Raw genomic sequence first — 25,925 nt, 5'->3', positions numbered from 1 at the left:
CCAATAATGTCTGTGATCCAGATCACATCCTTCATCATCATCATCAGCTCTGTGTTTCTACAGACTCACTCAGGTTGGTCCATTTTACACTTGATTAAAATATAATTAATCAGCAGAACCACTACTGATATGAGGACACAAGTGGCAGGCATGTGATTGGCAAAGAACAGGAAAATGTATCGAGAGTAAAGACTGCCCTTATGTGTTTGTCTGTTCCTCAGATAAAGCTATCCAATATCTTCAGAAGACTTTAAATATAGAAAACAGGTCATATATAAGCCACAATTACTTTTATGGTGCTGTTTTTGATGTTTTTGTTTTGGTCTTATGTGTGTGTTAAAAGTACTAAATTGAAAAAGTACATAGTTGAAAGTACAGATATTGAAAGTACATATTCTTGTTTTATGATATTGAAACATTTTCTCAAGGAAAAGTGACATAAACGACATAAAATGTTTTATGAGACAGACATACAAATGTTTGGTAAAGGGGGGAAAACAAATAAAAGGTCAGGTCAAAAACATCTATCTAGTGCATACAGCAACAATTAAGGCGAGACACTGCAGGTGTCTAATAAAATAAACTAATAATTATCACCTTACTTACCCAGTTGATTGATAATTGCAAACATTTTTGTATTACAGGTTTTCTAAAATGTTAGGTTTTTTGACATATTAGTCAAATGTTTTTAGAGAGAGAATTTTGGGTCACTTTTTTTGGATCTCATTTTATCACTCCATAATTCAGAAAAAAACATAACAATAACAACAGAAAACAATATATTTTTTACAATTTTGGGGGGAATAAAATGTTGTATAAAATTAAGCAAATTATAAATGAACAAATCTCTGTAAAATCCTTCAGGATATAGACAGGAATAAAAAATGTAAAGTTTGGTGTGTGTAAGTGCTACTGAAATTGAGATGTATGGCTCAGTGTAGAAGAAAAAAACTCATTTTGAGAAAACGGCCTATAAAATATGTATTGTAATTGAAATCCACTGACACAAATAGATAAAAAGAGAAACACTTAACAGTGTCTTTTGGATGTTTCTTTCCACTATGTTTTATGAAAAACCAAAAAGCGCAAAATCTCAAACTTAACAGGTACATGAAAAAACAGCGTTTTTGTCTGCAGTGTCTCCCCTTAAAATGCAGCACAGTGGAACACAAAAAGTACAGCCCTTGAAGGGATACTCCATTCTTTACACCCTCAATCAGGCCTTTGCAAAGTATTGTTTTGTTGTTGCAGACTCCACTTAGCGTTTTCCTTGTTTAATTGTCATTGTCATTGCCATAGTCTAGTTCCATAGCCTTGTTTACTTTGTTACTTTGGACTGCTCACTTAGATTTTGACATTGGACTGTTGCCCTGCTTTTTGTGGCTGTTTAGCTGCCTGCCCTGAACTTTGCCTGTTTCTGGATTATGCTTTTGTCTTGCCCTTGGATATTACTGTCTGCTGGTATTTTGACCCTGCCTGTTTTTACTACATTGTGTTTAATAAAGCTTGTACTTAGATCTATCTTCGGTGTCACGTCGAGTCCTGTTACAGAACTCCTTCGCCCACTACAGATCCAGCAGCTTTGTGAACACAGATCAGCCATGAATCCAACCGACTGTCTTGTTCGTCTGGGACAGGGAAACCTGCCTGTTGAATATTACATGGCTGAGTTCTGTGAACTTTATTATCAGGTAGACTTTAATGACACTGTTCTGAAATACATTTTTCGTTTTGGTTTGGACAAAGACATATCATGTTTAATGCCTCAAAATACTCCACACTGGTCACTAGAGCAATATATTGATTTTGCACTCTGGTTCAGTGGCTCTGCATTTACTGTGGGGATTGTTGATAAGGAACCCTGCTATTCTCGAGTATCCGCCACACCAGAATATTGGCATGTCATGTCTGGGGTTGTTCAAGTCACTTCTGAGACTACAAAGCCTGCTCACGTCATGCCTGCCAAGCCAAAGCCTGTTCACGTCATGCCTGTTACTCCAGGGCCTGTTCACATCATGTCTGCCTAGTTCTCGTCTGATCTGCTAGAGCCATGCCATGCCTCATCTGATCTCCCAGAGCCTCGCCATGTTTTGTCTGATCTTCCAGAGCCTCGCCATGTCTCGTTTGATCACCCAGAGACTTTGTACAAAATGGCTGGTGTTCTAGAGTCTCGGTCAGTTATGACCATCGTTCCAGTGACACCTCACGTCATGTCAACAACGCCCAGAGCCATGTCTACTGTGATGGCGGTGGCCATTTTGAGTGTGTGGGCTGCACGCTGCACCCAGAGACCTCTCCTGTCCATGAGTCTGCCCAAAGGCCTCTCCTGCCACGAGTCTGCTCCAGGGGCCTCTCTTGTCCACGGGTCTGTGCCAGAGGCCTCTCCTGTCCATGAATCTGCTCAAGAGGCCTCTTCTGTCCACCAGTCTGTTCCAGAGGCCCTTCCTGTCTACCAATCTGCTCCAGAGGTGGCAACTTCCGCTGTAAAACCTCCCAAGGAGGCGGTGTCCGCTGTGAAATCTCCAGAGGTGGCAGCTGACGCTGCAGAACCTCCCAAGGTAACAGCACCCGCTGCAGTAACCCCAGAGGTGATGGCGCCTGCTGCAATTTCTCCAGAGGTGGCGATGCATGCTGCAGAACCTCCCGAGGTGGTGGTTGTGCTCACTTCAGCTACTAGCTTAGTGGTAGTACCCAGCAAACCACTCTCACCCAGTCAGTAACTCTGATACTGGCCTGTCAAGAAAACCAATTATGAACTCTGTCTTGCCTGTTGCGGCCACAGAGGCCGCCTTTGAATCCCTTGTCTTCCCTGTTATGGCCAAAGAGGCCACCAGTGAACTGTCTGCCCTGGCCACAGAGGTTGTTGCTGAACTCCCATTGCCTCAATGACCCCGGAGGTTGTACTTCAACTCATGGACTGTCTTGTCACTGAGGCCTTTCATGAACTCACCTTCATGAACATGCACCTCATGTCACAGCCACGGGGGCCACCCAAAAACTCCTTGTGCCCCATGGCCACAGAGGTCATTAGCGAACTCTTTGTGCCCCATGTCACTGCCAAAGAAACCTCCTATGAACTCTCTGCCTGGTCACTGTCAAGGAGGCAGTTTATGCTCAGCCATGGTCTTCTACTGCCTTCCTGCCCTGTCATTCCCCAGGTCCTCCAGTGCACCACAGTCTACTACCAGGGACCGAAATTAAGTTTTTGACACACCGGCCAAGTTGGCCGGTGGATTAAAAAATCAACCGGCCAAGCTTATTTTTTACCTGCCAAAATTCTGAACGATTTAACACAGATATATTCAAAGCACGTTATTCTGTATATTATGTGTGCTCCGGACAGAGAGGAGTGACAATTAAAATAGGGCTGGACGATATGGCAAAAATTCATATCACGATATATTTCTTAATTTCGGTCGATACGATATAATTCCGATATCGATACGGACAATATTAAAAAGCCTCAGGAAAAACACACACAATGGATGTCTGTACCTACAAATGTCTGCAAACTGAATTTGCAAAGTCTATAATACCTCCAGGCTCCTCCTATTAAAATTATATAATTTTTTTTAAAAATAAAAACAGTACAAAAAAAATAAGGTTCATATTTTATTTGTATTTAGCCTTTACAAACAGGAAATGTGAAATAAACTATCAAATAAATAAAATTCTCAGACTCAGCTTATTAACAATAATATATTTCCATTTAAACTAGAACAGGCTGAATATTCATATAAATTGAAACAACAAACAAACTGCTTCAGCCAGGATAAAGAAACAAAAATAATACAATAAAATAAATAAAGAGTGAGCAACAACAAAAAAAACACATTGCTCTGGCCGGAACATTGTTGAGTGTTGATTAGGGATGCTCATTTTAACCGGTTAACCGTTAACCGAAAGAAGAATTTTAACCGATTAATACAATCAGTTAAACGGTTTAAAAGGTCTTTTTTTCAGTAATTCATTAATCAAAATATTGTAAAACGTTTTCTGGATGGTTAAAATAAAATGAAATTGCATTTTTGAGAGAAAAAATATAAATCGCGTAGGCCTATAACGTTAAGTCGCATTTTGCTATTACATTCAGAAAGACCTGGTGTCGACGCGAAATATTTACAATACACTATAAACATAGGCTAGGCTATTTTAGTTCCCCTCACTCCACAAAAAAATCCTTTCAATTTAACAGTATTTAGACAAGAACAAGAATGAAAAATATAAGAAGCTCGGCGACAAGACAAAACCAAACCACTGAGGCTAAAGCGAAACCGAAACTAATATTGTGTCTCATACGACACAAACCCAAATGTCTCCGTATTCAAGATGTATTTGAATGCTAAAATATTATTTGTTATGTAAACCTGGTTTTGTACTTCTCGCATTAAAATATCTACACAAAAAAAAAACGTTTGGCATAATATCACGGCAGTACGTTGATAACGATTAAGCAGTGTGATTTTTTTCCATATGTTTGGCTGATTGTGTGTGCGCGTGCGGCGCCGGCGCAATCACTTGATTTTTTCCTTCTAACAGGGGAAACGACTCTTTACAGATCATCAAAACTGTAAACGGTTTGCTGTTTGTAAAATAAAGAAAAATAGGATGCCGCTTTCAGCCGTCTTCCTTTCGCCCAGCACAAAAATGAACGAAAACTCTGCTACTAGCTACTTGTTGCACTTTTTTTTTGTTTGTTTTATTAAGTAAAAATATTTATCTTATAGGCATATTCTTTCATTATATATATAGCCTAGCTTTATGATGTTTTTCTCCATTCGCAGAAGCTGCAGGTGATGCGACGTGTCCATGTGAATCCTCATGTTCTGTTGTTTGCTGCTTTTTGCGCATGTAAAATTAATTCCGGAAAACAAATGTTAGTATTTTAACGGGTCACATACACTTATCCTTACTAAAATAATTATATTCTAATTTAAAATAATCTTGTCGGTTAACGGTTAATAATCGGTTAACAAGCGTCGGCTGTCGGTTAGGAAAAATAACCGAAATGAACATCCCTAGTGTTGATGACACTCTATGACAGGCTCTAGAGGTTTCTGGCAAGAAATATTATTCTGGTAAGAAATATAATTTCTGGTCAGGGGTACTCATTTTGTAGCTAAAACTTTCCGCGACGGAACTTAACCAACTACTGCTGAGCGCTGGCAGCGTGTCTGTGATGTACGTCATCACGCAATTCTGTTCTGCTCTTTCTGACGGCTGAGCACTTAACGTCATTCAGTGACAAATGCTAATGTATAAAATTATATATATATACAAATGTATATCGAAATGGGTTTAAAAATCGTATCACCGTTATTGAAAAAAAATCTATCGCGATATATATTGATATCGAATTATTGTCCAGCCCTAAATTAAAACATCAATAAGAATTCTGGTGGTGGCTTTTCTTCCAGTTCGCCAAGCTTTCTTTTTGAAGGCTGGCTGGCCCCAGTTAAAAACCGCCACATCTCGCCACTAGCACGAAACTACCGCTACGTTGAATGTGGGATAGACGGAAATGACGTGAGTGCGGCGCTCGCGTTTCACTTACGCTTCGGTACGTCGCATGCAGACGGGGGCGGGGGAGCATCACGGAGATCCGCGAGACTGATACTGATTAACATTACTGGTGAAAAGATTTACTCGCCATGTGGCGGATGGCGCTTTAAATTTAACTCGCCAGACAGAGAATTTGCTCGCATTTGGCGAGTGGCGAGTGTTAATTTCGGACCCTGTCTACTACTGCTTCATGGCCCAGGTCCCTCACCGTCCTACAGTTTGCCACTGCTCCACGATCTGGGCCCACCTCAGTCTCCAGGCCCTTTTCCACTGCATGGACCTGGCCTTTCACACCACCCCACCTGGACCGTTTTTTTTATTTTTGAGTGCCAGAAGTCGCTCCTAGGGGGATGAATTCTGTAACGCCACGCCAGCAGAGGGAGCACTCACCCAATTACTGACTGTTACCGCTCCCTTTGCTTCCTCTATGGTTACTTCCTGTTTAGCAGCCATATAAGGATGGCCATGCCAAACAGGCCTTTGCAAAGCATTGTTTTGCTGTTGCGGACTCTACTTGGCATTTTCCTTGTTTTCCATTGCCTCGTTTTATTGTCATAGTCATTGCCATTGTCATAGTCTAGTTCCATAGCCTTGTTTCATTGCCTTGTTTACTTTGTTACTTTGGACTGCTTACTTGGATTTTGACCTTGGACTGCTGCTCTGTTTTTTGTGGCTGTTTAGCTGCCTCCCCTGAACTGTTTCTGGAACACACTTTTGTCTTGCCCTTGGATATTACTGTCTGCTGGTATTTTGACCCTGCCTGTTTTTACCACGTTGTGTTTAATAAAGTTTGCACTTGGATCTATCTTTGCTGTCACATTGAGTCCTGTTATACATATGTATATGACTTCCTTTCTCTAGATGAACACCAAACAATAATTATTAGGAAAAAATCAGTTAACACTTTATTTTAAGGACCAATTTTTACTATTAACAAGTTGCTTACTAGCATGAATATTACTAGAATATTGGTTATATATTAGTAGTAATAAAGCATATATTAATGCATGACAATTCTGGATCCCTTAATCTTGCTCCATACCTAAACTTAACAACTACTAACTATTAATAAGCATGAATTATATGTTTATTGAGGGAAAACTCTTTATATAGTAATTTAATATATAGTATTTAATAGTAAATATGTGTTCCCTGCTCTGTGTTACCAATAATCCATTTCTCTATATATAATGCAAGTGTACAGGATGTTCAAAGTTGACGCTTCAAAAACTACACAATCTAAACATGATGGTAATTTATGCTTTACCATTGTGTTCACTTGGTGTGTTTTTTGCACTTTCATTATATGGAATAAACATCTTTATTTGTGTTTATCTGAAGAAACAAAGTCATATACATCTGGAACGGCATGAGGGTGAGTAAACATATTGTCAGTGAGTTTTTGTATTATATTCAACATCCCTGTATGCAACAATAACTGCTCTATTAATTATTAACTATTTGGGGCATTGTTGCGTTTTCATAATAATTACATATTGCTAATCATTTGCAGTTAATCAGGTTTTATTATTTAATAATAATAATGATTATGATTAAAAATAATAAAAAATAATTCATCAATATATAGGCCCTAATTAAAATGTACATATGCACTCCTTGGTAAGAACATTGTTACGGTCTGAATATGTCCAGGGGGGGACCGCAACAGAAATAAATGGTTGGTGGCGATTGACAGCGCGACGGCAGAGAGAAACGCTGTCTCCAAACCTAGAAAAGCTACAAGAACCCAAAACGACTACGGCCACTACCGCAAAAGAGACGTTTTTATTTACAAATTTCAAAACAAAGACATAACAAAAGGGTGTTGACTTCAGAAGGGGGCAAGGCCAAAATAACAAACATAACAAAAGTACCTATTTTATAAATCAACTACCTAAGCTTCAAAGAAAAGAAAACAAAATACAGCAGATTAAACTAACTCCCTAACTAACATAACCAGGAGAAAATATGTGCTAGAAAACAAAATGGCACCCACCTTACTAAACCCAAACATGAACTAAATTACAATATTTACAATAAGCCACTTATCTTTCAGAAAAAAAGTCTCAATCATATGTAGCCCCCTTATCACTTGGTCACTGGACTGATAAAGGCCTAAGTTCGAAATACTAATTGATCCTCTGTCTAGCTGTTCTCTGATGACCGTGTGTTACTAACGGATTACTTGTTAAATTACAGTCACTTCAAATACTCACTATCCAGTTAAGTAAGGAAAAGGAAATGATTAATGAACACAAGACACGACACCACTAAATAAGGGATTTCAAATTATATTGTAATGTATTGCCGTAGGCAGAAGTCAAAATTTGTATAGATGCCGTAAAGGTAGTGTTTTAACAATAAAATGAAATCAATAAATAAAAGGAAAGAAATACAATTCAGAAAAATATAGCAATAAAAGTATTAAGCTCCCTTCGTTTGACTTTTTTTCCCTTTTGCCTAATCTTTCTCTTTAGTGCTTACTTTCAAGTAATACTCTCTCAAGTATCCTTTTTTCTGTCTTGCACTTAAGCTTCTCACCTTCAAAAGCTTTAGAACTGATCCTGATTACCAGCCCCCAATGGACTAATGTAATTGATTGATCAGTAGGTTTTCCTGGAGCATCATAACTGAGCCGACTGGCCGGTTCCACCCTACTTCTCAATCTGTATGGATGACTACTCTGATTTGCTTTATCAGAATCTTTTGAAACAGGATAGTCTCCTCCTTCTGACTCTGACTCAGTCGGGTCACCTACAAATGACCCTGATGGCTCCCCATCTCTTTCAGGCAACACAACTAGTAATTCGTCCCCTATATCACTCGGCTCATGCACAAGAGCAACATCGTCTCCTTGCTCAGCTGTGTCCATACCGATCGGTTCAGGCTTTCTTCTAGGAAGATACAATACTTTGTGCCGACTCTCCACATAGCCATAATACATCTCACTTTCTGAGCTAGATGAGCAGTGGGGTAAGTTTACGGGACTATTGGAATAAACACCGGACTTCCTTACCCCTCTGTCCGATCGGGTAACTGGTTTTCGAAAGAACTGCTCTTTTCCATAGATATGTGGAATCCTGACAGACTCACCTATCGGCAGTAAATGGTCCCTATGTAATGTTTTTTCCCGTCCAGCCCCCCCCCCGGTTTCAACCGGTACACTGGCACATTGGGAAGCTTTGCTACCACTATATGAGGCACTGAACTCCACCGATCTTGAAGTTTATGCTTTCCGGTAAGCCCCAAATTCTTGACCAAAACCCGGTCTCCCTCTTCCAACACCTGATGCTTCACTCTACTGTCATAATGGGCTTTGTTTTTCTGGTGATTTGTGAAAGCTGCGTCAGATGCCAGCTTATATGCCGCCTGTAAGTCAGCCTTCAACTTTTGTACATACTGCAATTGACTGATGCTAGCATCATCAGACGATGAACACCCCAGTTCTAGCCTTTGCTGATCCGTCCAAGCCTTACATACTCCATGTTGACACAAGTTTGAATGGTCTTGGTGCGGTACTTAACCAGGAATATCCAGATGGGTTGCGTCCGGTTGCGTATGCAAGCCGTAAGTTGAGTGAGGCAGAACATCGCTATCCGATACATCAGCAGGAGTTCCTTGCCCTTAAATGGGCCGTGGTTGATAAGTTTCATGATTACTTATATGGGGCAAGGTTCACAGTTAGAACGGACAACAACCCTCTCACTTACGTGCTAAGCAGCGCCAAACTAAACGCTACTGGACACCGGTGGTTGGCGGCCTTATCCACCTATGAATTTGATATACAGTACAGACCAGGTCGCAGCAACACTGACGCTGACATATTGTCCTGTCCTTATATGGCCCCATGACGCTGACTCCTCAGGGGATTGGGTGGAGATTCCTCGAAAAGGTGTCAAAGCGATTTGCCAACTCACCCTAGGTGATCACTCTTCCAGTACTCTGCCCCGATTTGTAGACCAATTAGGAGTTCATCCAGACGGGATCCCTGTCACTTTCGCTGAGCTGTCGCGGCTAGAGGCTGAGGCTTTAGAACAGTTGACCCCTGCTGACTTAAGGGAAGCTGAAGACCAGGATCCCGTTATCAGTGTCATCAAAAGGGCCATAGAGACAGGGGAGGTAATGCCTGTTGGGAAAGATTCTGATCCAAAGATTGCCAGTCTGAAACAGCAGTGGTCGAAATTAATAACCAAAGATAATGTGCTTTACAGGGTAGTTACCACACAGAACGGAAAGAAGCGGTCTCAGTTGGTGTTACCTAAAGAATACAGATTGCTGGTATTGAGATCCCTCCATGATGACCATGGCCATCTTGGGGTTGAGAAAACTCTGGAGCTCCTGAGAGATGGGGGTTGAGGTGGAAACCTATGTAAAAAACTGTGGTCGCTGCATTGCTAGGAAGACCATCCCACAGAAAGCTGCAACGGGGTGGGGTTTTTTTATGTGGGGCTTGAATGTTTGTATGAGTGAGTGTGGATCCACATATTAGTAATCTGACCGGTCTTAATATAGTATTTCACTGGTATTTCCTAATCTAATTTGCTTGACACTGTAAAAGTTAAGGGTGTTGACGTTTCTCAAGGCAACCCCACTGTTAGTATTAGTTTGAAGGATTGTAACTAAGTCTAGTTAACTATAGCAAATTGCTAACGTTGCCATTTGTGAGAAGCTTAAGTGCAAGACAGAAAAAAGGATACTTGAGAGAGTATTACTTGAAAGTAAGCACTAAAGAGAAAGATTAGGCAAAAGGGGAAAAAAAGTCAAACGAAGGGAGCTTAATACTTTTATTGCTATATTTTTCTGAATTGTATTTCTTTCCTTTTATTTATTGATTTCATTTTATTGTTAAAACACTACATTTACGGCATCTATACAAATTTTGACTTCTGCCTACGGCAATACATTACAATATAATTTGAAATCCCTTATTTAATGGTGTAGTGTCTTGTGTTCATTAATCATTTCCTTTTCCTTACTTAACTGGATAGTGAGTATTTGAAGTGATTGTAATTTAACAAGTAATCCGTTAGTAACACACGGTCATCAGAGAACAGCTAGACAGAGGATCAATTAGTATTTCGAACTTAGGCCTTTATCAGTCCAGTGACCAAGTGATAAGGGGGCTACACATAGATGTAATCAGAGAGACAATGAACAGAGGTACTACTTCAACAATCTCAACACAGTTGAGAGAAAGTTACACCAAATCACCAAGCTAAGGTTTCACAAAATCGGTCAGGAGGAGAGGACAAGACCTCAGCTGCCGCACACATTCAGCCACCACCCACTACTGGTCTGAAGGAAGCTGTAGTTTAAATACTCTCTCTCCTCTCCCATCACCCAATCACAGCAGAGCTCTAATTAAGCACAGGTGGAGACACTGGTTCTGCAGGGAGAGAGAATAACTCAAACACAAATCATAACACACAAAGGAGCTTTACAGCTCCAGACGTAACAACATCATTAAACATGATTTATGATTAACTTAACATACATTCTTCATATAAGCACTTTTTGGAGATTTGTAAAATGTTATAAAAACAAAGAAATAATGGCCACCATAATATTAGTTGGTAACACTTTATAAGTATACACTAATAAAATCTTTAACAAACTATTAGTTTATAGTTAATTCAACTGTCAGTAAGACATTAATCGACTATATACAAATAATATGTTATCCATTCATTATAACTGTACTTAACACAATTATTATTGTTTAATCAGCTCATAGTAAAGGAATTATTCATTAGTAATAAGGTGTGAATTGTTCTCACTTAGGATTAGGTCACGGACAATGGAAAAATGTCATTAATTACATGTTTTAAACTAACCTTTTACTGAACATTAATTGCATTCATATTTATATTTTTTACAAATATGTTTACAGGGACTTTCCATAGGCATAATCGTTTTTATACTGTACAAACTGTATATTCTGTCCCTTAACCCTAACTCTACCCCTAAACCCCTCACAAAAAACAACTACTTATTGTAGTGTTACCTATTCATTTTATTTCAAATTCTCATTATTGATTTTATTTGCACTCAATCGTTTGCATTCAGCCAGTACGCTAGACAGCTAATGGACACATCACAATAAACCAAAAAGAGACTTTTTTGGAAAAAAATTTGCTAACTCAATATGGCAAACTTTTGAAACCTCTAAAACTAGTACTTGAGTAAACTAAGTCCCCTGTGATAATATTTAAGTACAGTAATCAAGTAAAATTACTTAGGAATTTTACACTCCCGGTTTGTGTATACATTATTTGTGTGGACAAAAATATTTTAAAGGTTTATTTTTCACAAATGTTCATTTTGAGTCATTATTTACTAATGTGTTTCATGTTCCAGCTAATGAAATCTACTCTGCTGTGATGCCTCAGACAGTAACAGCTCTGACAGGCTCTTGTGTGCAGATTCCTTGCACATTCAACATCTCCAATTTTGAGGACAAACATAAGAGGGCAAAATCTATTCATGGGATCTGGCTGAAAAACAAATCACAGTTTGCAGAAACAGACAGTTTTATAGCTTTTAATAGCAGTAAAAACATCATTAGAGGATTCAGTGACATACAGATGACTGGAAATCTCAGTGAAAGAAACTGCACCACTGTCTTCTACAACATCATGAAGAATCATTCAGACCGCTACTACTTCAGACTGGAAATGGAGCCAGATGTCTTCAAAGCAACATTTAACCCCAATCCAGCTGTTTCACCTGTTTCATTTAAGACTGTGAGGATCAATGTAAGCGGTAAATGTCATCTCCACTGTCTGTAACATACAGCTTTTTATACTTTGTACATATAAAAATGTAAATATTATTTACATAATATTATATAACTAATATCTTTAAGAACTGTTTCTTAATGATGAGCTAAAATTTATTAATTGATTGATTGATTGATTGATTGTAGATTCACCACAACCTCCTGAAATTAAGCCCAATGATCTGACAGTTATGGAGGAAACTACAGTCAATCTGAATTGTTCTGTTGAAGCCCCCTGCCCCCAACAACCTCCAAAAATATCCTGGTCTAACATCCCTGAATCTGCCAACATTACAACACAGTTACAGGAGAAACCTGATAAAACCCAGTTAGTGATTTCATACGTGACCTTCAAAGCTTCATACAACGATCACAGGAAGAACATCTCCTGCACTGCTACATATCCAAGAAATACATCTGATGACTCAACTGTGGAGAGCAGTGTGATGATACATGTCTACAAGCTGTGTAAGATGTTTTACCATTTATTTCCTTTAACAGAGCCATGTGCTTGCTGAAAATGCACAAAGTGCTGCTTAAACAGAATCTGATACACACAAATGTCTAAAGCACAGCTGTTTGGTGTTTCTCCCATGTATGTGCTTGTGTTTCTGTCAAAGTGTCTCCAACAGAAATTCCCATCACCATCAATCCATCTACTTCAGTCTCCGTTGGCACTAATGTAACTTTGACAACACAGAATCTATTTGGCAGTCAGTCAACAGAAGAAATCCAGCTCACAACTGAAGGTGAGAACAAGGTCATTTACAGATCAAAAGCAATGAATATTATTTGAAATACATTCTATTTCAGTTACAGGCATTTCACATGAACAAGGTGGACACTCTGTGCTTTTAATTGCTGGTTGTGTGGGAGCAATTGTGGCAGTGCTCACACTCTCTGCTATTGGTTATTGTACAAGGTAAATTTAATTATATTTACAGTTACTTAATTTTCTCTGGTGTCATTTTGAAACAGATGATTTTAAGATACTCAGCATTGTGCTTGTGTTATTCAGACAAAGTTAAAACATACAAAATTAAGTTGCTAGTGTTTGAGTTCATACAGTGACTAGATCAGCTTTTACAAAGCACTTTGGTCGTGCACAGTCAAGTTTTCCGTATAATTTTGTTGCTTCCTCTTACAGGACTAGGACGAAGACACACAAGGGAGACAATTTTGGAGAACACCTAAATCAGGTGAGTGCACTTTCTGTTGATCTTTTGGTTTCGGTGGGCTGATGGGTGTTTATTTCACATTTAAAAACTGTTTAATCTCATTTACACTGCCTTAAATTCCCAGACATTTACAGCTTTTTCTGAAATGCTAAAACACATTTTTTGAAACCATCACTCATTTTCTCTAAACCTTAAACACAAATACAAATACAAATCCAACTAAATTCACAGAACCCCTGACTCTCCTGGCAAAATCAAACAATCGCTTCAAAACCATTTCACCTGTACTCAAAATCAAACAAAGCTTTCAAATCAAACACATATTAGTCAATACTATATGCACTACAGATCATTCATAGATACTACATCAAAAACGGAAAACACTGCCCAGTGCATGTTGTTCCAGAAAAAAAGAATGTTTACTGTATATAGTAATTATTTTGCAATAAAAAAAGATACATAAAACATACACACACTCAAAAGAAATCACACAAGTTAGTTGAATATACCAAAAAATAAAAAGGTACACATACATATGTATGTATGTGTGTACTTGTTTTTGCTACATTGTGGGGACCAAATGTCCCCACGAGGGTAGTAAAACCTGAAATTTTTGACATGGTGGGGACCGGCCTGCGGTCCCCACAATGTTAAAAAATGATTAAAAATAGTAAATGATGTTTATCTGAAAGTGTAACGATGCAAACATGTTTTCTGTGAGGGCTAGGTTTAGGGTTAGGGTTGGGTTAGGGGATACACAATATCGTTTGGTCAGTATAAAATCTATAGAAGTCTATGGAAAGTCCCCACAATTCACAAAAACAAACATGTGTGTGTGTGTGTGTGTGTGTGTGTGTGTGCGTACGTACGTGAGCATATGTGTATATCTATTTATCTATCTATCTATCTATCTATCTGTCTATTTATATATCTATCGATCGATCTATCATCTATCTATCTATGTCTATATTTATATTTATCTGTCTATCTATCTATATACACTGCCCTCCAAAAGTTTGGAAACACCTCTGGCAAAGTGTGGTTTTGGTTGATATCAGCATAAACCCTTATCATTTTTTGGTGCAAACACATTAAAGTAACTTTATCATTGTCATTATCATTGAAGACCAGCAATAATAATTTTCATTTTGATTACATAATAATGGCAATATTATGTAATATTACCCTTTGCCAGCTGTGATGCCTGGTTACTGGGTTAAACTTGGCACAGGTTTTTAAAAGATTTTTGGGTCAGCACACCTTAATAGCTTCAACGATTGATTGCCAATTAAGTTTAGAATACAATGAATTTAAGCCCAGATTATGCAGAGCTGTAACAGCTGCTAATGCTGGATATTTTTATGAATTGAAAATTTACATGAAAATGATCATGAAAAAGTTTTTTCTATGTATAAACTGTTTATGTAATAAAATATGTTTTTGTAGTTTGTATTTTTTGTAATTCTCTTCTGCTCACCAAGCCTGCATTTATGTGATCTAAAATACAGCAAAAACAGTAATATTGTAAAATATTTTTACTATTTAAAATAACTGCTTTATAGTTGAATACATTTTAAAAGTAATATACTGTAATATATACAAAAAGCTACACTTACAGCATCATTACTCCAGTCTTCAGTGTCACATGATGCTTCAGAAATCACTTTAGTACGCTGTTCAATAAACATTTATTATTATTATAAATATTTAAAACAGTTAAGTACATTTTTTCAGGATTCTTTGATGAATCAAAAGATATAAAGTTCAGTACTGGTCCGAAATAAAAAGATTTTGTAACATTATACACTAAAAGCTTGGAGTCAGTATTTTTATTTTTATTTTCTGGGGAAAGAAATTATAGAAATTAATAATTTTATGGACGCTTTAAATTGTCAAAAGTAAGGATAAATCAAAAGCAAGGATAAAGAAATATATAATGTTACAAAAGATTTCTATTTCAGATAAATGCTGTTCTTCTGAACTTCCTATTCATCAAAGAAACATAATAATAATAATAATAATAAATGTTCTTTGAGCAGCAAATCAGAATATAATAATGATTTCTGAAGGATCATGTGACTGGAGTAATGATGTTAAAAAGCTTTGAAATCACAGGAATAAATTACATTTTAAAATATATTCAAATATAAAATAATTATTTTAAATAGTAAAAACAATAATAATAAAAAAAAATACTGCATTTGCCCTACTTTGGATCAAATAAATGCAGGCTTGGTGAGCAGAAGAGAATTCTTTAAAAAAAAAAACAATATCTTACTGTTCAAAAACTTTTGATTGGGAGTGTATTTCTTTTCTTTCGTACTGTGTAATACTTTATTCACAATGACAAATGCTTACAGTAAAAAATAAATAAATATAAATCTTGGTTCCAATCTTGCTTTCTTGTTTACTGAGAATTTTTCAACATCTCTCTGCCAATTACTTTCAATCTTGTACAAAAATGTACACAGGAGCTCATAAAAGAAGAGCTTTAGGTTTTGAATCACTGTGTTTATATGATATATCCAAAAACATAATATTAAGGCAAAGGTGTTAGGAACCTAAGACAAATGTTTGCTTTTGAGATGTGTTTGTGATATTTTGAATGCAGTGCTTCATTTTGCAAGAGATGTAAGGCATTTTGCATTTTGTGTGTGTAATTCTTGGATTTGTGTGTAAAGTTTTGAAAAATAGAGGCAAAGTTTTGAAAATGTGTGTAAGCAGTTGAAACTAATATATACTCACACATAAGATTACCTTATACTGTACAGTAATATCATCTTACAGTATAACACATTGACAGATGCACCTGTGCACTTTGAACTGGCTTATATTTTGTATATTTAAATATTTCAAAACAAGTGTGAAGAATTTTTAATTATTGTGTGTAAACGATGACAGCCCTGTTGCAGTTGTGCTTAACTTTTGCTTTCTTGTGCTTAGTTTTGCATCACAACTTCATCACAGTGCAAATGTGTCTTAGTGAGTGAGAATGTGTTTAGAGTTTTGCAAAAAGAGTGCATGAGATCTGCAAACAGGTTTAGGCTATTGAGAATTTGGTTAAGAGAATGAGGTTTAGTGATGTGAAAAACTGTAGAAGAGTAAGATGCTAGATACAACTGAGAAGTGATACTTAGTCAGCAAAAAATAAACCATCAGTTTTCATTTCTCCTTACATGCTATATAAATATGTTTCATCAAATGCCAGTCATTTCACACCACTGACTGAAACACCACAAAGTGTGTTACATTTTTTGTAACTATTGGCTATTTTTGCAAAACTCTACACACAAATAAGAAAACCCTTCACCAAATCAGCAAAACATTGTAGTTTTCTTGCAAAAGCTAATAAACCTTGCTTAACTCTTCAAACCTTCGTAAAAATGGTATTTTCGTATCAAACAGTTAACACAAGCCATCACATTAATAAGCACACAATGCACCAACTACACACTGATGGTATGAATAAAAAACACATCTGGCTTTTGCTTTTCTCTGTGCACAAGGTAGGCTATGTCAGTTTGAGGTCATACTTTTGTCATAGTTCTGTAAACATAGAGGGATCCAAACTTCAAGTACTGGTGTTTATTTACACACATCAAAACAAACACAAGTGTTTTTTTCCAAGTCAAAACAAAATAGTAATTTCACTGAGGAAAAAAAAGAAATCAGTCTACATCGTGTCGTCTCTTTGGGTCCGGCCACAAAATTTCGTCTACATCACATGCAATGTCCTCTAGTCCAAGGCACCGGGGAAAATATCTTCTGGAATGGCGTATCCAGGCCTGACATGATGCCTGGTCAATATCCCCACATGCCTCCTCCATTGCCTGTAAAAGGGCTATGCGTTGATGGGGATGACGGTCATAGACCTTCCAGCGCCAGGCAGAGAAGAACTCTTCAGTTGGATTCAAGAATGGAGAGTATGGGGGGAGGTTGAGTACAGTGAAGAGTGGATGATCTGTAAACCAGTTGCGGACCAAAGCAGCCCTATGGAAACTAACATTGTCCCATATGATGACGTATCTGGTCTGCTCTGGTCTCTGAACATTAGTGAGCATGTCATGTAAGGTGTCCAGGAATGTAATAATGTGTGCAGTGTTATATGGGCCCAGGGTTGCATGATGGTGAACAACACCATTTTGACTTATAGCTGCACACATAGTTATGTTACCACCACGTTGTCCTGGGACATTGATTATGGCACGGTGTCCAATAATGTTCCTGCCACGCCTCCTTGTCTAAGTGAGGTTAAAACCAGCCTCATCCACAAAAACCTGCTCATGACCCATGACATCTGCCTCTAGCTCCATCACTCTCTAGACAAGACAAAACAAATTCAGCACAGCAGGCCCATGCACAGCACTACAGTATGCACTTCCAGATTCAGTACCAATGATACTATAGCTTACCTGCACATAGTCATATCGCAGCTGTTTTACACGTTCACTGTTTCTTTCAAAAGGTACTCTGTAGATTTGTTTCATTCGGATTCTGTTGCGGGCAAGTACACGACCTACAGTTTTTTACAATCGCTATGACAGTTTTTTCAATACATTTAACAAGTTTCCTAAACTCTTAACGCACCAACACACCTAAAACACACAATTGGCAAAACGGTTAATTTCATGCTCAAAATCACACGTTGTAAACTAAACCCCAAAACTAATTTTCAAAATACAATAATAAACTAACACAATACACTATGTCTAACAAAACACTGCAAACATGTTTTAAAATCAAATAATTATTCAAAACACTAACACATGTTCTCTTCCAACAGGAACATTTAGTCAATCATAACACATTGACAAAAAAACACTATCATCAGCTGAAATTACAGAAACTGCATTATTTTATGTGTCAGGTCTGCCCTTATATTTGAAGCCTCTCTACATTTTTGTTTTGTTGGGTTTAGTAAATGCATGCATTTTGTTTCTTTTGCTGCAGAAATTCAATACAAAAAATGAATGACCATCTCAGAGTAGCTTTATAAAATGTACAGTTTATGTAAAAAAAAAATACAGACACAGAATTGCTGCAGTACAGACTTTATTTGCAAAAGGACATTACTGCAAGATATACAAACAGAAAAAGCACTGGAATTATAATAAAAAAAAAAACAAGTAATCTTCTATTCTGCCCAGTCTTCTGCATTTGGCCACATGTTCTCATCCACATCACACCTGATATCTTCTCTGGCAAGGCATCGTGGGAAGAATCTTTTGGCATGCCTTATCCACCCCTGGCAGTGTTCAGCTGTGATGTCTTTGCATGCAGCATCCATTGCATCCAGGAGGGACATTTGGTCATGTGGACGATGGTCAAAAACCTTCCATCTCCAGGCTGAGAAAAACTCCTCAATAGGGTTGAGGAAAGGGGAGTAAGGGGCAAGGAAATGGGACATCATCCTTGGATGGGCGTCAAACCAGGCCGTGACTGCACGGGAATGGTGGAATGCCACATTGTCCCATGTGATAACATATATTGGCAAGTGGTCTCCCACCTGTCCCCTTTCTACCTCTGGCACCAGTCTTTCGTGCAGGTCTTCTAAAAACAGGAGAAGGCGGTCGGTGTTGTAGGGGCCAATCTGACATTTATGCAGGAGTGCACCGTTGTTGGAGATTGCGGCGCACATGGTGATGTTGGCTCCTCTCTGGCCCGGCACGGTAACTGTGGCCCTTTGGCCTATTATGTTTCTCCCACGGCGACGCCTTTTCGCCAAGTTGAAGCCATCCTCGTCAACATAGATAATTTCATGTGGGACTTGATTGGCCTCCAACTCCATGACTCTCTGAAAGTAATTAGACACAGTGTATGTAAATGCTGTGCTGTACTGTATATCTACTGTATGTACTAATGTACTCCAGGTTTATAAAGTAGTTTACTATAAAACACACTGTGTATAGTACAGTAATGACTGTATTGCATATCCTTACCTGGACGTATTGGTGACGGAGTTCTTTGATGCGCTCACTGTTCCTTTCAAAAGGAACTTTGTATAGTGTGTTTAGCTGGAGTCCGAGAAATGGATGTTATGCTGATTGCTGCAATGTTCCCAAAGACAAGGTTGTCCTCTACAACTCTGGACTGAATGTCCTTCAGTTTTATTTCATTGTCAGCAATCACCATGTTGACAATAGCAAGTTCCTGTTCTTCATTCAAGAGCTTTCATCTGCCCCCTGAGGGAGGTAGACGTTGAATCCTTAGAGGGACAAAATACAGTTACATATTAGAGACCGGAGGCATACAGTCACTCTAATACAGTAAATGGTAAAATTATTTACATTTCTCTGAAAATACGGACAATGGATGCCACTGTGTCCTGGCTGAGATTTGGCTGTACTCGTTCACCAGCCTCTCTGTATGATAGCCTGTGGTTTATGACATGGTCAATGATAGTAGCTCTTATTTGATCAGTTACCCTAACTCTGGTCCTTCTTTGAGCGCCACCACGCATTCTAACTCCTCTCCCTCTACCTTGCCCCACTCCTCTCCCTTGTCCTTGTCCTTGCCCCACTCCTCTCCCTTGTCCTGGTTCTCGTTTTCCTCTCCCTTGTGCAGGCATTTTTTCTTTCTTTCTTTCTTTGTGTTGCTCTATATTGTTCCTTTTCCACACAAGATCAGCCCAAAGAGTCCTCTTTTAGAACATATGATCATGTGATTGGAAAAACACCTGAGTGTGGTTCCTAGATGGGAATCAGCTGTGATTTATATATTTGCATAACTGCAATAAGCTGTTTCTCATTGGCAATGGAATAAAATACAGGGAATATATTTGTGTTTCAATTCACAATATGAACAGCTGTTGACTTTGACTTTAGCCCATATAAGTTATGTTTAGAACATGATGTTATCTGTTCTGACATACAGTGTGAAAGCATTTGTAAATTTGACTGTAAAATTACATTGTTTTGGTCTTAGTTGAGCTTGTGTGTAAAAGAAGTTCAAGCATTTTAAATAGGTGTTAAGTGTATGCATTTTGTATCAAAGCAACAAGAAATGTGTTAATTGTATAGCCTACAAAGACGGATGTTGTGCTAACCGTGTTAAGAGTTTAGGAAACTTGTTAAATGTATTGAAAAAACTGTCATAGCGATTGTAAAAAACTGTAATACAAAAATGCTCACATTGTGTATGTTTTGGAAGGTGGTGTCATCCTCAATTATGCGCTGCTGAATTTCACGTAGCCTTATGGAATTATTTGCAATCACCATATTGACTATATGGGTTTCTTGTTCTGCAGTGAACATTCTTCCTCTGCCCCCAGCATCTGGTCGTCTAGCAATTCTGTAAAGTAACAATTTCAGTATTTTTACATCTATGGTATTGTTGTGTTTCTCATTAGAATGTGGCAGTGCTACAAATCTTAGTGCAAAATGACTGTACTAACCGATTCTCATTTCAAAATGTCCTTATGATGCTTGCTACAGTGTAGTGGCTCAAGTTAGGCTGAACCCGTTGGCCAGCTTCCCTCAGGGTCATTCCATGGTTGATTACATGGTCCACTATTGTAGCTCTGATGTCATCAGTAATTCTATTTCTTACTCTTCTTACCCTTCCTCTTCCCCCTCCTCGTCCTCCTCTTGCTCCTCCTTGTCCTCTTCCTCTAACTTCACCTCCTTGTCCTTGTCGTCCTCTTCCTCCTACTTCTTTACCTCCACGTCCTTTTCCTCGGCCTCCTCTAATTCTCACTCTTCTCACTCTTCCTGCTCCCTCCATTGTACTCCACACGGACAGCTTACCTGTATCTTATTTATAGTGCTTAGACTGATTGCAAAGTGAACTAATTATCTAAAACAGTTTTCACATGTGACAGTGTGCCAGACAGTTGGCAAAATAGTGTAAATAATAGCCATAAATGTGTATAGTTTTGCTAGGAGTGTGTTGATCATTTGGAAATTGAGAGTAAAGCAGTGAGTTGTGTTTACAGTTCCGCAAAAAAGAGTGCTGTGCAGTGGATTGTACCTACAGTTTTGCAAAGTGTGTGTTACAAAATTGCAAACTGAGTGCAAAGCAGTGTTTGTGCTTTTAGTTTTGCAAACTCATACTTGCTACAAGTATTAATAGTTTTAGAAATTGTGCTATAAGAATCACAGTTAGGGTTTAAGCCATCAGAAAAAGCTGTAAAGCAGTGGCTTTCATTTCCGGTGCTGCACATTTTACAGTGCGTGCATAATTATTAGGCAAGTTGATATTCTGATCTTTTTTTTTTTACCAAAGCACATTTTACCAATTCCAAACCGTATCAATCTTAATACCTACTATTAATTTTGTATTTTCTTTTTAAGTGATATATAAATGTCCATGAAGGCTGGAAGTGAAAAATTTCAAATATTCAGGTGTGCCTAATTCTTTTACAGATAAAATGAGCCAAAAAAAGACATTTAACTAAAAAAATTATTAAATGCCCATGAGAAATATTCTAAACTAATGCAATACAGAAATCGCGAAGTTAAGACATGACCAATGGACAGTAAAATGCTCATTGGGTCAGCAAGACCCCTTACTAACCCCTGCTTAGTAAGAATCACAAGCTGAAGTGTTGTGAAATACATGAAGACTGTTTTTTTAATATATAGGCTTTATAGACAGATAAGTTGAGAGTAACTCTTGAAGGACCACCATCACATCCTGTTATACCACTCTTTCAAGAATTTATCTTCAAGAAACAGGAAGTTAGTTTTGGGAGTTCATTTTTAGTCCATCTTCTATCCTGAAAAGTCTGTCTTGCAGAGATGGACTAAAAAAGAACTCCTAAAATGAACTCCTTAAACGTACTACTGTTTATTTTTATATGAAACATCACAAAAGACATTTATCATTCAACACTTTTTAATCCTTAAATGCATGACTGTTTAGCCAATCATTATTACATATTCGAGTCTTTAGCAACCCGGACCTATATATCCAGCACGAATGGATCTCTAACTTCTGCAATAAAAAAAAAACTCTCTTGATTTTCACTGACTTCAAAATCAATAGTTTGATCGTTGGCAGCTTATTCACCACATCCACCATTAAATAACAGTGACATTTATAATTTATTGCATACAGTGATTGCTTTGCAGTTGTAACATAGTGAGGGAGATGTGAAGCGAGCGGATCCATATGCAAAGCTTTATTGAATAACAAAGTCGAAAACAGGCAGGGTCGAACAATAGCAGACAGGTACAGCGTAAGCAAGATGCGAGAATAGTGTGTGAAGCAGGCGAGGGTCGATGAATGCGAATGTAATCCAGGGGGCAAGACAAAAAGGTGATCCGATAAACAAGTGAGAGGTCCACAAGGCAGGCGGTGAGACAGACAAAACAAGGAGACAAGGCGAGAATGCTAAACTAGGGAACTAGGGAACAAGATACGAAACTACGAACCAAAACACCACAATACTCTGAAATGCAAGGGGAAGACCGAGGCTTATATAGAGCGTCTGATTGGATCGAGCAATCAGCGCAATGAGTCATGGGAAACATAGTCCGCGGTGTGATGCAACAGTTTGTGTGGTGTGAAATGTACAGGCGACCTCTGGTGATGGGCAGACCGGACAGGATTCATGACAGAGCCCCCCACCAAGGAACGGCTTCCAGACGCTCCAAATGACAAACAATCCAGGGGAGCGGTGGAGCAGATGCCCTCCAGGGCGGAGCAGGAACCCGCATCATGGACTGGGACCTGGGGAGAACAGGGGCAGAAGAGGCAGACAGAGCAACAAGGAGAGAGGCAAAAAATGCAGAGGGTTTGTGAGCAGTCCCTCTGGGAGCTGAGCAGGTAGACAGTTTATGATTTGTGTTCTTGGCTGAGACGGACGGGGCAGAGAGTTCTATGACGGCCTCAATAGCCGTAACAGGACGGGCAGAGATTTCATAAATTGCCTCCGTGGTCGTGACGGGATTGACAGAGAATTCATAAGTCGCCTTAGTGGCTGTGACAGGACGGGAAGAGAGTTCATAAGCGGTCTCCGTGGCCATGACAGGAGGAGCAGAGAGTTCATACATGACCGGAACAGGATGGACAGAGAGTTCTGAGACGGCCTTCATAGCCATGACAGGAGGAGCAGAGAGTTCATACATGGCCTTCATGGCCGGAACAGGACAGGCAGAGAGTTCAGTGACCGCCTCCATAGCCGTGACAGGACAAGATGATGAGCTTGACTGGACTCGGGTATGGCAGCAGTGACACAACAGAGCTTTGTCTTCGCTGCCATTACATGAGTGCGCTCCCGGGTGGCCGCCATTTTGAGAACGGGCTCCACTATAGCCGCCATTAGGTGAGCGCGCCCCGGTGCGGCCGCCATTTCACGAGTGGGACTCAACACTGGAGTAGCAATCATTATGCTAGAGTGTCCTGGGGTTCCTGGCTGACTTAATGACGCGGCTGGCATTACATTTCTCCTCCGCGACACCCACAGTGAATAAAGAGCCAGCAGTCAATAAAGCATAATCCAAAAAGGCAGTGAGAGATGAACGCGGACCTTCGTGTCTGAGAACGTTGGTGGAGTGGTTGGTTAATGCGGTCACAAAAAATTTCAATCAAAATATAGTCCGGGTGATAATTAGCGATGGCCAAAAATTCGCGAACATGTTTAGTGTCCATGAATATTTTTGTAGTGTCCATACGTGTGCAATGTCCGTGTGAAAAGCTGTTGGATCCTTGTTTGACCGAGTAACATAGCGAAGGAGACGTGAAGCGAGCGGATCCATATGCAAAGCTTCACTGAATAACAAAGTCAAAAACAGGCAGGGTCAAACAATAGGTATGCATTTAAGGGTTAATATGCCGATTTATATTAATTAAAATAATATTTATGTCAATGCACTTGCAGGTATTATACACAAAATGAAAGTATGGTTATTTATATTGTATTTACTTACAGAAGTATATTGTCATCCTACCTCAAATTTCTCTCTAAAGGCTAACAGCTGTGCCTCCCCACATTGTACTTGCCCCTACAAAAATTAACCATGGTTTTGTTATAGTAAAACTGCAGTAACCATGTTTTTTGGCGTGTTGATTACCATTTGTAAAACCACAGTTTTACTACACACACCATGGTTAAACTATGGTTAGAATACCAAAACCATGGTTATTTTTTAGTTACCATGGTTTAAGTAGAGTACAGTATAGTAAGTTTTCGTTTGTTTGATTAGTAGTAAAAACCGTGGTTAATTTTCGTAAGGGTGTAAACATGGAGGGGTAAACACGGTCAGTCTTTTTGTTGATGATTTCATTTTTGTATCAAACGTTCACATTCATGCAGCTGCTTTTGGCCCAGAGACACTGTAATAGACGACTACAAACCGAAGTACACAGCATAGAGTAAATGCATCATTGCATTGCATATCTTATACACTCACATCAACATGTCTTTGTATATGTTGAAGGTAGCAAGTATGAACTTGAGATCTAGACCATTAAAACCAAATATATTTTTATTGTCATATCCATTAAAGGCGGGGTAGGTAATTTTGGAGAGGATAGCAAAAGCAAGCTAGCTTTGAAAGCATAAGAACCTACCCTTGCTGCAATTCACTCTCCAAAGCCACGCCTCCTCCAAAATACAAAAACATGCACAGTCAGACCAATAGCAAAATAAAACATGCTGATGACTTTTCATGGCTGCGTGAACAGGGTGTGCAAATGTCTGCAAATATATACGTTGACAGGCAGGTAAGACAGATAAGATTATATAAATAGATTTCATTTAAACCACTTAACTTAGTGATTGCTATCGGGCTGTAAAGAGGCTTTCAACCAATATAACAAAAAATGTTTTTGAACCAAATCACCTACCCTGCCTTTAACATAATAAACTGTTCAGGGAGTTGAAATGCTGGTTTACACTAAACACTTTCTGTTTTAAATTTTTTGGCACAGGAAGAAACTATTGACAGGAAAAGCACATATGCTACTGTGCTCACCATAACCAATGAAGACAACGAGATCTCTGATGATCAAAGTGTGCCTGACTGTAATACTGTGTTCAGTACTCCGATCGACCACATTACAGGAAAAGGTTCAACAGAAGACAACAGTGAAAAAGGTTCAGATGTAGTGTATGCGCAGGTCCAAGTGTTAATCAAAAAACCAAAACCCATCAGCGTTTTGCATGAGGACATTTATGCTCAGGTGAAACATTAAAAAAATATATATTTTTTTTACATCTCACAGAAAAAAATCCTAAATGAAAAAGTTGTTAAAAATGGGACTAAACAATTAAAGCTAATTTTGCTTGCTGTCACTGAACTAAAGAACAGTTTTTCTTCTTTAATATTACAAATGTAAATTTTGTTTTCCAGTAACATTCTGAAATTACTTGTTAGGCTATTTTTTTAATTCTTACATACTGCTAATTAAATCTTCTGCTGTGAAATATTTTCCATCTTTCATCTTTATATATATATTATCTA

General features: G+C 38.5%; 1 protein-coding gene across 1 annotated transcript; it reads left to right on the top strand.

The window, feature by feature from the left end:
* LOC127155694 (myelin-associated glycoprotein) lies at nt 1–25,925 on the top strand. Its single transcript, XM_051098093.1, has 7 exons — nt 1–73; nt 11,920–12,324; nt 12,488–12,808; nt 12,961–13,089; nt 13,154–13,262; nt 13,488–13,539; nt 25,393–25,925. Exons 1-7 carry the CDS (start codon nt 7–9, stop codon nt 25,654–25,656), a joined length of 1,347 nt encoding a protein of 448 aa, XP_050954050.1. The 5' UTR covers nt 1–6; the 3' UTR covers nt 25,657–25,925.

Source organism: Labeo rohita, chromosome 24 (genome assembly GCF_022985175.1).
Source record: "Labeo rohita strain BAU-BD-2019 chromosome 24, IGBB_LRoh.1.0, whole genome shotgun sequence".
NCBI classification, from domain to species: domain Eukaryota; kingdom Metazoa; phylum Chordata; class Actinopteri; order Cypriniformes; family Cyprinidae; genus Labeo; species Labeo rohita.
Note: the sequence above shows the minus strand (reverse complement) of the source record. Positions and strands in the feature narration are given on the sequence as shown.

Excerpts from the sequence above, each read along its gene's own strand:
- LOC127155694 (XM_051098093.1), top strand. The coding sequence starts at position 7 with ATGTCTGTGATCCAGATCACATCCTTCATCATCATCATCAGCTCTGTG. Across the intron at positions 12,325-12,487 it reads TGTGAGGATCAATGTAAGCG|ATTCACCACAACCTCCTGAA; the intron begins GTAAATGTCATC and ends GATTGATTGTAG. Across the intron at positions 12,809-12,960 it reads GATACATGTCTACAAGCTGT|TGTCTCCAACAGAAATTCCC; the intron begins GTAAGATGTTTT and ends TTTCTGTCAAAG.